Below are 10,956 nucleotides of genomic sequence, written 5' to 3' on the forward strand. Positions count from 1 at the left end.
AAAAACAATAAACCGTAATACAGAGATAACTGTGAACAGTCGTACCTCTAGGGGGTCCCTTACCTGATCTGCCTCACTCAAGTGCAGCTAGTTTAAAACGCTCTCTGCACTAAAGAAGGCAAATATGATCGCGACGCGTTAACAAAACTAAGATAGCTGCTCGTCGACTCGCTGATGGGAAGGATGTTAGCAGTAACGCGAAACGTGACGTCAGGTATCGAGGACATTTATTCAATTTGTTTATTTTATTTTTCTCATATAATTTTTTTTTTTGCAGATTGTGTACCGATTACACATGTCACTCAACCTTGTAGGCATCATGGGAATCCGAGTTCTCTGGAGGATTACTTTTCCCGGGACTATAACTGCCTTTATATATACGGTTATATATAATAACACGAGTTTTATTGTATGATTGAAAAAAAAAACAAAATAATAATTATTAAGTATACAGCACATCATTATTCTTACTTGAGATAGAGATTTTCATCTTAAAGCTATTTTATTTTTATTAGTAATACAGCAAAATAATATAACATTTTTACTTTTAATTAAAACATGACAGCGCGGGCTAAAGTATGCATTCAGCTTTCAAAATATCGTTGCTTTTAAGTACAGCAGCAGACATCGCATTGTCACATTATATAATTGCTCTAAATATCCATATTAATATTTTACAAAAAACATACATAAAAAAAGTCCGTCTTTACGCCTGTTTGGAATGTGTGTTGTATAAATACGACCCTAAATCAAAATGACACCATAACATCTCATTCTCATTCTTAAGTATTTTTATATATATTTTACTGTAGGTATATCCAGTCTTATTATAGATTTCACAGTAAATCTGGAGTGTAACGCAAGAGGTACGATCCACAGAATTTAACAATTTAGTGTGGCGCGTTTCATATGACCGTCATTTATTTTACTGTTTTTATAGAATGTTCCAGATGCAGGACACCATCCAGGTACAGGATCCTGGTAGAGGCATGCCCTGGAGAAAAGCACTTAACCTGAATTTATTCAGCACAAATCCAGCTGCATGAATGGATATGCCAGCAGACTGAAATGCTCCCTGGGTATACGGGCATGCAGTAAGCAAACTAGTAATTAGAGTTTGATGGCCTTTGGTGTCGTTAATAAGGTTGCTGAAATGGGTCAACAAGCACTGTGTATAGGCATTCCTGTCCCAGTTTACCTCAGCCCTGAGTCTTTCTTTAGTTTATGTCCAGGAACCTGGGGTGATGGTCATGTGGCTGACATCATGCTGCCTGGCTGTGTCCCCTCTTTAACCTCTGACACACCAGCATCCTTCATGACAACTGTATAATACCCGTGAGCCATTTCCTGGAGATGCCTTGTTTCCATGGAACCCATGCACCACCATAATAGGTTGTTATAACATTATCCATGTGTCTACCTGTATATCCCTGGAACCATGTGTCAGTAAGCAGTTGATGCAAGATTTATGGTGTTTATATAGTGTTTGTGTGCGAAAATAAATAACTAATGATCTTACAGTCAATGACACGCAGAGGTGCCGTGAAGGACCAAAGTTAGAATGATTCCAAGAATCTGGAGCATAATTGGATTGTTTGATTTGATTTGATTTGATTTGATTCAAACCCTTTATTGCTGTTGCAATATACCATGTCACTAGTCACAAGTACCAGCGAAAAGCAGGCCATCGCCCGACCTTACATATACAACATCACAGTAGGGGGTAGACCGGCCGGGAGACAGGGGAGGAGAGAAAAAGAGAAACAGGATGACATGAGGAGAGAGGAGGAGAAAACACCTCAGCAACATAAGCACATGATCACTACACCGTACAACATGAAAAGACACGACTCGCAACAGGTGAGGGAATGGGGAGGTGGAGGTAGTCCAGCATAGACAAACAGCCATCCGGTCCTGCAGCCATGGAGGCGCTGGTCACAGACCCGCCTGTTCACGCTGGGGGTATGAAGCAGTTCTGGGTTGGGGGCCCAATACGATATGTTCTCATGGGCCCCAAAATCTTTAGCGGGGCCCCTGATGACGTGCAACTGTTACATGTTGAATTATCATGACTAAGGTAATTTTTTTTTGCTATCAATGTGTTAAGATCATATTCTCTCAACACAGGCAACATTCATAGTCTGTTTTACTATTTACAGTCACAATTTAAAAGCTTTGGATGCTATTGGCGCAGACTGTACTCTGTGCCGAGTCTGTACCCTGGTACAGAGAATGTGGTAACGTCTGTGGCAGAACTGAAGCTGTTTTCCAGTCAGTACAGAGGTTCCAGAGTATTGTTATTTTATTCCCAACCTAAGACTTATTCCCACGGTAGTGAACCCTTTAGTTGGGGTACAAACCCACGCAGAGTTGAGGGGGGGGGTCCATTTTGGTCCCATGCCAATCCACTCCCCAACAGAGTAATAGCTCGATTTTAATAGGTATTGGTATGGTTCAGTTCAACATAAAACACAGCATTAAAATAATATTAACATCCGCAAAACAATATGAGTAAAGAACTCACAATGAATGTCTTTGCTCTTATTAATGTACTCTTTGTTATAACAATTACAATAAGCTAGGGACCTGGCAGCTGTACTGAATTTGGTCTTTAGCCTTGTAGAAGACGCTGTATAGCGCAATTTGTTTTAATGTCCTATAGAGGGCGCTGCCAGCGATGGGTTTTTTTTTCGGAAGACAGCAGCGTGCTGAACTCTACTCAAGATTACCAATAGTTCGCCAATGGGTATTATGTTGCGTGATACTAGGTACTTAATGGCATTGATAAATACCACGTAACTTGAATCTGAATTGACTTTTTGTGTTTTGTTATAATTCATGATGATGTCGATGAATTAGAAGATTTACGTGTTTTTACACGCGTCATTGACTGTTCCTGGAAAAACCTCTTACAGTATGTTTGGTAACTAGACCTGTTCTGAAGTTTTTCTTGTGCAGCCCGTAACGTGATTTCGTTTGTCTGGACAGCCGATTATAGAATCCAAATATAAAGACCGTTAAAATGATTCCACGTTAATGTGTGGGTCTATAACCGAGAAAATACCCCAGTAATTTCACAATTTTTTAAATGAATTAAGAGGCAGGAATGATCTCATATATTCACTTTAAATGTGGAAGAGTCTCGTAATGTAAAAAGTGCAATTTCCAAAACCAAAAGTTTATCCAAATGAAGTAAAATATGAATAAATATAATAAATAAAATAAATCAGAACTGGAAAATGTGCAGCAATTTAAAAATACATTTTACACCAGACTTAATTATAATGACATATTGAACAGAGTTGTATATAAAACGTTATTATTATTATTATTATTATTATTATTATTGTTGTTGTTGTTGTTGTTGTTGCTGCTGCTGCTACTGCTGTTACATAACAGAAGAACAGTAACGAACATAATTTACAAAAGCAATAATTGATAAAATAATGTATTAACTCTCTATTTAGACCTTGATTTTTCTGATTGGATTATGGTGTGTGTGTGTGTGTGTGTGTGTGTGTGTGTGTGTGTGTGTGTGTGTGTGTGTGTGTGTGTGTGTGTGTGTGTTTGGACGGTAGGGGGGAGCTAATCGCCTGTAATCCCTTTAATGTCGAGCACTTTTCATTGTCAAAGTCAACTCAAAACACATGTCGCCATACTTCTGATTAATAAACCCTGGAAGTTTTTAGTTCGTCGTTAAGTGAAATACTATATAACCACATCACTGCATTGTTTGATCTGTATTACAGTTCCTTCAGCGGCATAGTATGCATGCATAAACATCATAATTAATGAATTTCTTCTTATTATTTTTTTAGAAAACAATATCTTATATACTTTGTTACTCAAATGAGATAATAGACGATACGATCGTTGTGCAAGCACTGATTTGCGCAAGTGATCGTTATCATTAGTCAAAATTATGGCCAAACTCCGTGACGATTGGATAGAATCAGGCCCAGTGTGTGCATGTAAACTGTGAAAGTAGCTCAGCGTTACACTATCTGCAGTGCGCAATTACACAAAGCTTTTTTTCTGACACTTGGGGTGACTTGCTACATCTAGCGCGCTGCAGCTTAACTTGTGCTCCGTTGTGTGCTGCTGACTCTCAGATACATTTTCCTCAGATGAAGGTATATTTTAAATGTCGTGGGAGGGGGTCGCCTTTGTTCGGGAGAGGCTCGGTCCTTCAGGATGTTCCTGCCATTTTAAACAGGGGTGCAAGTGTGAACAAGGGGTTGACATTGGAGACTGGCAATGGGACTAGAGGAGGGGAGAGCAACAGGGAATACAGTCAGTCGTATACCACTGCTCTTTGAGGTAACATCGCTAATGGCACTATCACAAGCAGGGATGCATCACTCCAAGAGTCTTTGATTGACTTGAAGACATCCAGCGCAGGATCCCGTCTGCAGCTACTCGGAGGAAACGTCGTCAGGGATAATTACATGCGTTGGGTTTCAAACACATATAATGCACGGACATACATGTTGCGTCACATGTATGTGTCTACAACAGCTTATGGACATCGGAGGTTATTAGGTTTTCATGGCTTGTATTTTTTCCCATTGAAATTTACATATACCGGAGTTTTTTGTCTGAAATCAAAATGCGCCGCTTGTTACCTAATTGGCTGCGTTTTCAGTGTATGCGTTTGCTAAATAAGCATTCAGAAAACACCAAATGACATTTATCATGAAGAATGACGGTCACCGTTTTCTATCATCGCGTGACAAAACTGATTTTTATAAGGAGCTGTAAAATATCAAGTGACCCGCGGTTACTTTTGAAATAATGCGGACTTTTAAAAACTTCTGCTGCGTCGCATTCGTCTGTTTTTTAAGTTAAATGTCTATTTTTGCCAATATCTGGGTTTTATTTGGGCTTTGATGAGAAGTAAGCGGGACTTAAAATAAATAAAGTGGCCTTAAGTTCTCATCTAAGAAGACGTATATGTGCCGAAGAGTCTCATTCTACAGCGGAATTGATGACGAATATCTTACCAAAAAGGAGACTTCTCGTGATTCCACCACTTCACAATGAGACGTATACCACCGGGATTAGGCTGTCTGTAAGTACATCTCCTGACAATTTTAACATTTGCTCATTTTCAATGTACGCGTGTTGTGTGCGATAATAAAATAACTTTTATTTTTCAGGTCCGTTTACTTCTTTACCCTTTGCGTCAACATTCAGGTACGTTTTTGCAAGCTTCACGATTTCGTTGCCTAAATATAAAAAATCCACAACAACTAGCTAAGGAGAGCCTAGACAATATGTGAAAACTTCTGCATTCTGTAAAATTAAGGTAGAGATTACAGTAAGATAACTTGATTCGTATTGGGGTTTTTTTTTTGCCGAAATGCAACACACACCACATTATATGTATGTCGCTGGCAATTATTCAACGAAACATCTTGAAAACACGTAGACCTCTAGCGAAAAGGACAATTGCGAAAACAGATGGATATTGGGAGTGCTGAAGAAACGAAAAGGAATCGCTGAGGAAGTCATCTGAAGGAGCGAGGGTGAAAGATCGTTGCATTTGTGGTATACCAACATGTCAGGCGGATGTCATGCACAGGGAGGACTGCGGTATATCCATGCAGAACCCGTCACTTGTTTGTAGGACATAATCAGGGCTGAGTAGTGAACACTGCGGGAATCTTATAAATGTCTCGACGATCATGAATCGACTTCAAAGCAAACTTCATAACTGTCAAGAGAATTTTGTGTCCTTTGACAACTCAGGAATGTAAAACCTTTTTTTAATAACATGAAATATACAGTGGGGAAATGAATGGGTAATACCTGAAGCGTTCATTTTTTGTCTGAATTCTTTTTTCTGTGTATTGACATTTGTTATAGGTAAGCGTTCAGTCCCCACCAAATTTCACACAGCATGTGAGCGAGCAGAGCAGAGTGACGGACCGGGCTAGTCGGAGGCTGATTCGCACCTACCAGCTCTACAGCCGGACCAGCGGCAAGCACGTCCAGGTCCTCGGAGACAAGAACATCAACGCCATGGCAGAGGACGGAGATGTGCACGGTAAGACCAGAAATATTCTGACTTTTTAGATGGTCTGCACACCTATAGCAATAAGTCCCCAAAAGTTCCCGGCAAAGTTCAATTAAAATTCTACATTTAAATGTCTATAACAAAATAATCAATTACAAAACCCATCTTAAGTAAAACAACAAATTTGATCACGTCTTTCAGTCCTTTCACTCTGTGTAAGAATGCATTTTTTTTATTTCCCCGAAATAGCCGAGTTATTATTGGCACTGATATTTTTGGTGTGATAAACGAAGACTTAAAATAACCGCGAATGCTTTGTTGGAAAAAAATTCCAGTGAAGTGCTAGATACAGGGGTGTATTTGGAAAGTGGAGAAGGCACATAGACCTGCTCTAAACTATTGTAAATGACATTACATTTGTTCTTCATGCTAGAAAATAATATAAACCGCAATTTATTGCGACAAAGCGTCCATTAACTGGTATTACTGAAAAGAGAGAGGAGTGCAAGAACGTGAAAATTATTTTAAGTTGGTCTGAATGTTGATTCTCTCGAGAAACCAATACGTCTGGAATATTCATCAGAACTCATCTTACTTTAACCTCATTTCCTGAATATTATTACTCTAAAACTGTGGCCAGTTGTAGGATATGAGCATGCATAGAAAAATCCCCTTTGGAAACAGAAAATGAAAACTTGTAGAGCAGAAATCCTCCACTGCGCTATAATATGCCGGCCCGGTATAAAATTCTAAAGATTGTATGTAATTTTTTAAAACCGCGATTTGTATGCCGTTTTACGTTACTGAGAAGTACAAAGAAAACGCAGCGGTTTTATTATGCGCATATAACGTATATGTGCGTGAATATATTTTCTAGTAGCGGAAAATTCCCCCGGCGTCCTCATGAATCTATTATATGCACCTGATCGCCTTGTCAGATGCTATTGAGCTTCGACCTCCAACTCAGGCAAAGGATGAGTAAATTTGCTTATGTGGAGCCGGACTTTTGTCATCGTGCGTCAAAGGCTGCAATAAAAAAAGTCAAAAATAAAAAGAGGCGATTTCTGTAACATCAAAACTGTCATAAATAATTGTCAGATGAGAAGTTCTATCAAGTCGCCTGAACTAGATTTGATTATGACTGTAGAGACTGTAGAGATTTCCAGTAGGGTTTGTATATTTTAGCTAAACCTCTTGTTGTTATGTTAAATCAAAAGTAATTATTAGTGTCGACACGGCACCTTTTTCCTTATAGGTTAATAAAATGTAAATCCATCCCGTTTAGAGTTAATAAATTCCCCCCTTAGGGTCTCTCAATAGGCCCGCTCGCCATTTCAGCACCATGGTCTATATTCATAGCTCTCGCTGTTAGGAAAATGCTGCTCTGCAGTTCGGCACACAACACCCACACACTGAAGAACACACACGTAAGGACACGCCCGCGCACACACGAGGGCGCGAGCACATGCGCTCCGCTCTGCAGGGGGCTCCTTCCAGCCTGCAGTCGCTCTTTAGCGTCCGTGACATCCGTGGGTGTCATGGTCACAGCAGGCCAAAGTCACGGGCCAAGGTCTGTCTGCTGCTCCGCGCTGGCCGCAGGTTTCTCCACCAGTGCCTCATCGCCTCCTCGTCCAATCCCTCGGTCTGCCTGGCAGCTCTGCGCTTACTAGACCAGTCGCTCACATTCCTTGAGATGCGCTTATTTTGCTCTGTTTTTATGGGAACGCACTGGAAATCACTGCGTTTCGTTTATCCGATGAAATGATAAAATTTATTTCATATTGCCAGCATGGTTTGGACAGTACAAATGTTCTGGCTGTAAAGATGACACTGTTGTGTTTCAACACACCGTACATTTTTGGATTAGTATATTTCCTTTGAAAATGGTACATCATATAGATCAATAGATTTATTTTATAGGTCAATTTCTGTATTACGTCTACATATGCAGTCTAAATTCAATAAAGATATACGTAATTCGTACGTGTGAAGAGAGCACGGAATTATAGAGAAGTTTACAGGCCGTCCAGGATGATTCCTGTCATTTCAAAGAATTGAGCTACATGTGTTTTTATCATTGCGCAAGAATTTAAGCTTGCATAAATCCTCAAAATGCTCCCTGCTGGGTTTATGTATGTGCCCCGTGTCTCTGTGAGAGCGTGAGCATGAAAGGGCGATGAAGACAGTCAGAAAAGCAAAAAAAGCACCAGGAAACCCCGATTTGACAGCTGCATCAGCAGAATTATAAAAATGTGCATTCCCCCAGTTCAGGAGTTTCAACGTTTTAAGTCCGTCCACTTGAATTTTTTATTTTTTATTTTCGTTCCCCAGCCAAGCTGATAGTGGAGACGGATACTTTTGGAAGTCGAGTGAGAATTAAAGGAGCTGCGACCGGCTACTACATCTGCATGAACAAACGGGGGAAACTGGTTGGAAAGGTGAGTCGGAGGAAGTGAAACCGTCACCCTTTGACCCCAAATCTACATTTATTTTATGATTCAAGCCTATTCAGGGCCAAAAATGTGGCTGTTATCATTGTATATGTTTATGTATTTTTACATACATGAAAGGGAAATGAGTAATGTGACATACATGATTATAGTTAGCAACGTACTGAACCTCAGTGGTAATTCAGTGATTCATCAAAATAATATGTTTAACCTTGGAGATAGTAATATTATGGTTGAATGATATTAGCAAAATATTGAAAACTTGCATTAAAAACACACACATACAGTCAGTGTGTGATATGAAATTACGAGATACACCTTTAAATCATCCTCCGTGGCTAGCAGTCCATTATAAAGTCAATACTAGATCGATACTGAACAAACCATGAATAGACCTTATTTAACATTTGCCAACGTCATATTTACGCAGGCATAATAGGCAGTTACTTACAATACCACGTCTTTCAATGATAATGTAAAGCCTACTACCTGCATGTTGTTTGTAATTTTATTAGCAGACATGCTAATGCTAGCTTTTACAGTAATCCTGGGTTTAGCTGTGTTGATCTAAATTAATGAAAAATCACTAAAATGGTAAAAATAATCAATTAAAAGTTTTAAATACTGGATCTTTCATTTTGGGAAACTGACAGATTTTTTAATGTGTGGTCATCATCTGCTCTTCTTTCATACGCATCACATACTGAAGCCTATCACATTTTATAGCTCTTGTGAGGTTGATGGAGTGTAAGGAATTAGATCCTTCCTCGCTGTTTTTTTTTTTCACTGGGCATCCTTGTTCCAAGGGTAGCTTTGTGATTCTTTCTTGCTTGCTGTGCTCGGTAATAAACTGGGATGCAAATATTGCCAACAGCTAGTCAGCTTCCCGCCAGGTACACCATCTGTCTGGGAGCTTGATCTTACTTCATGTGACATCTCTGATGCCCAACACTGCGTGTGTGGGGATTTTTTTTTTTCTTCCTTACGCTCAAGATGTGTGTTTCGCTCAGTGTGGATTTGGTTTATTTTTAACAGCCCAGTTTGTTAAGTGGTTGGAGATATGTTTGCGCTCTTAGTTTGGCTTGTTAAGGCTGTGACGTGTCCCCGTTTTGGCAGAGGGTGACAAGAAGAATCAGCTGTTAGATATTATATGGCGATAGCACTGACGAGAATTTAAAATTAGGCCGCAAATTGCAGTTGTCATTGTTAGATTGCATGACATGTCTCATTCTACGCAGTCAGAATAAATACATAATAATCAATAAATTAAATTACACTCAATCCAATAATGCTTGGCAGAACACTAAAGCATATTCTGCAGCCATATGCTAACTATATAATGATTTTTTACAAACGCTAACTCTGTTTATGTGCGCAAAAATGTCAGGTTGAATACAATTCAAGTAGTAGCTTGTATAGCAAAAGCATTAACATCTAAGTGTTTTTCAGTGTTTTTTAATAATAAGCCTGAAATGAGTAAGTGTAGCTTCTCGTGTCTTTTTACACCATGAGTTTGCGACGCGATCATTAACCTTCTCATCGCCTCACTGCAGAGGTTAATGTCTCGAATTTCTTAGATTTATCATAAAATGTGATGTTTCCGCTTAGGCCCTGTTGATACATTTTTAAAATCGGAAAACCCTCTCCCCCACAGAGAAACGGGCACGGGAAAGACTGCATCTTCACAGAAATCGTGCTGGAGAATAACTACACCGCGCTGCAGAACGCCAAATACGATGGTTGGTACATGGCCTTCACGCGCAAAGGCAGACCCAGGAAGGGCTCCAAGACCCGACAGCACCAGCGGGAAGTCCACTTCATGAAACGCCCCCCCAAAGGACACCATTCCGCTGAGCACCGGCCCTTTCACTTCATCAACTATCCTTTCAACAAGAGGACTAAACGCACTCACCACTCAAGGGAGCCTTGAGGAACACCTAACAACAGGGGCAAGAGCAGCAAGGCTAACAAAAATGATGGCTGTTTTTTTTCCTAGAACTCTTGTAACATTTTGTACTGGAAATTAATATCCCTACCCTTTAGATGTTTATAATTTTTCAGCCACAAATAAGGTTAAAAGTGAGGATCTATTTTTGTACTTGAGACTTTTTTTTTTTTTTTTTTTTTTTTTAACCAAACGTGATACACGCGACTCGACAAGCAGGAGTCCTGATGCTCTCTGTCGCATGGGCTTTTCTCTCTCAGTCTTGGTTTCGCTGTGTTTCTATGGTTTCCACGCATTTCCTGCACCTCATCTGCTGCTCAAGGAGACTTAAAGGGCCTCAGACACTGCAATGATAAATGGACTGACTTAACCGCATACAGTTGATTCACATCCAGACGGACAGGGTTCACACACCTTCAGCGATGCAAACACGGCTTAGGTCACATGTAAACATGGCAGCTACTTCTTGGTAATCATGGGTTGGTTTCCTACTGTTGTAATAACTGTAAAGTTGAGGTGAAAATGCATTGTCTGGCATTTAG

The 10,956-nt window shown here is 39.8% G+C and overlaps 1 protein-coding gene across 1 annotated transcript; it reads left to right on the forward strand.

Annotated features, from left to right (window-relative positions):
* The first annotated feature begins 4,041 nt into the window (after positions 1-4,041).
* LOC125716027 (fibroblast growth factor 8-like) lies at positions 4,042-10,528 on the forward strand. Its single transcript, XM_048988242.1, has 5 exons — positions 4,042-5,071; positions 5,160-5,196; positions 5,869-6,049; positions 8,351-8,457; positions 10,124-10,528. Exons 1-5 carry the CDS (start codon positions 5,040-5,042, stop codon positions 10,397-10,399), a joined length of 633 nt encoding a protein of 210 aa, XP_048844199.1. The 5' UTR covers positions 4,042-5,039; the 3' UTR covers positions 10,400-10,528.
* Positions 10,529-10,956: the final 428 nt, after the last annotated feature.

This window comes from Brienomyrus brachyistius, chromosome 20, assembly GCF_023856365.1.
Source record: "Brienomyrus brachyistius isolate T26 chromosome 20, BBRACH_0.4, whole genome shotgun sequence".
Taxonomy (NCBI): Eukaryota; Metazoa; Chordata; class Actinopteri; order Osteoglossiformes; family Mormyridae; genus Brienomyrus; species Brienomyrus brachyistius.

Excerpts from the sequence above, each read along its gene's own strand:
- LOC125716027 (XM_048988242.1), top strand. The coding sequence starts at position 5,040 with ATGAGACGTATACCACCGGGATTAGGCTGTCT. Across the intron at positions 5,072-5,159 it reads CCACCGGGATTAGGCTGTCT|GTCCGTTTACTTCTTTACCC; the intron begins GTAAGTACATCT and ends TTTATTTTTCAG. Across the intron at positions 6,050-8,350 it reads AGAGGACGGAGATGTGCACG|CCAAGCTGATAGTGGAGACG; the intron begins GTAAGACCAGAA and ends TTCGTTCCCCAG.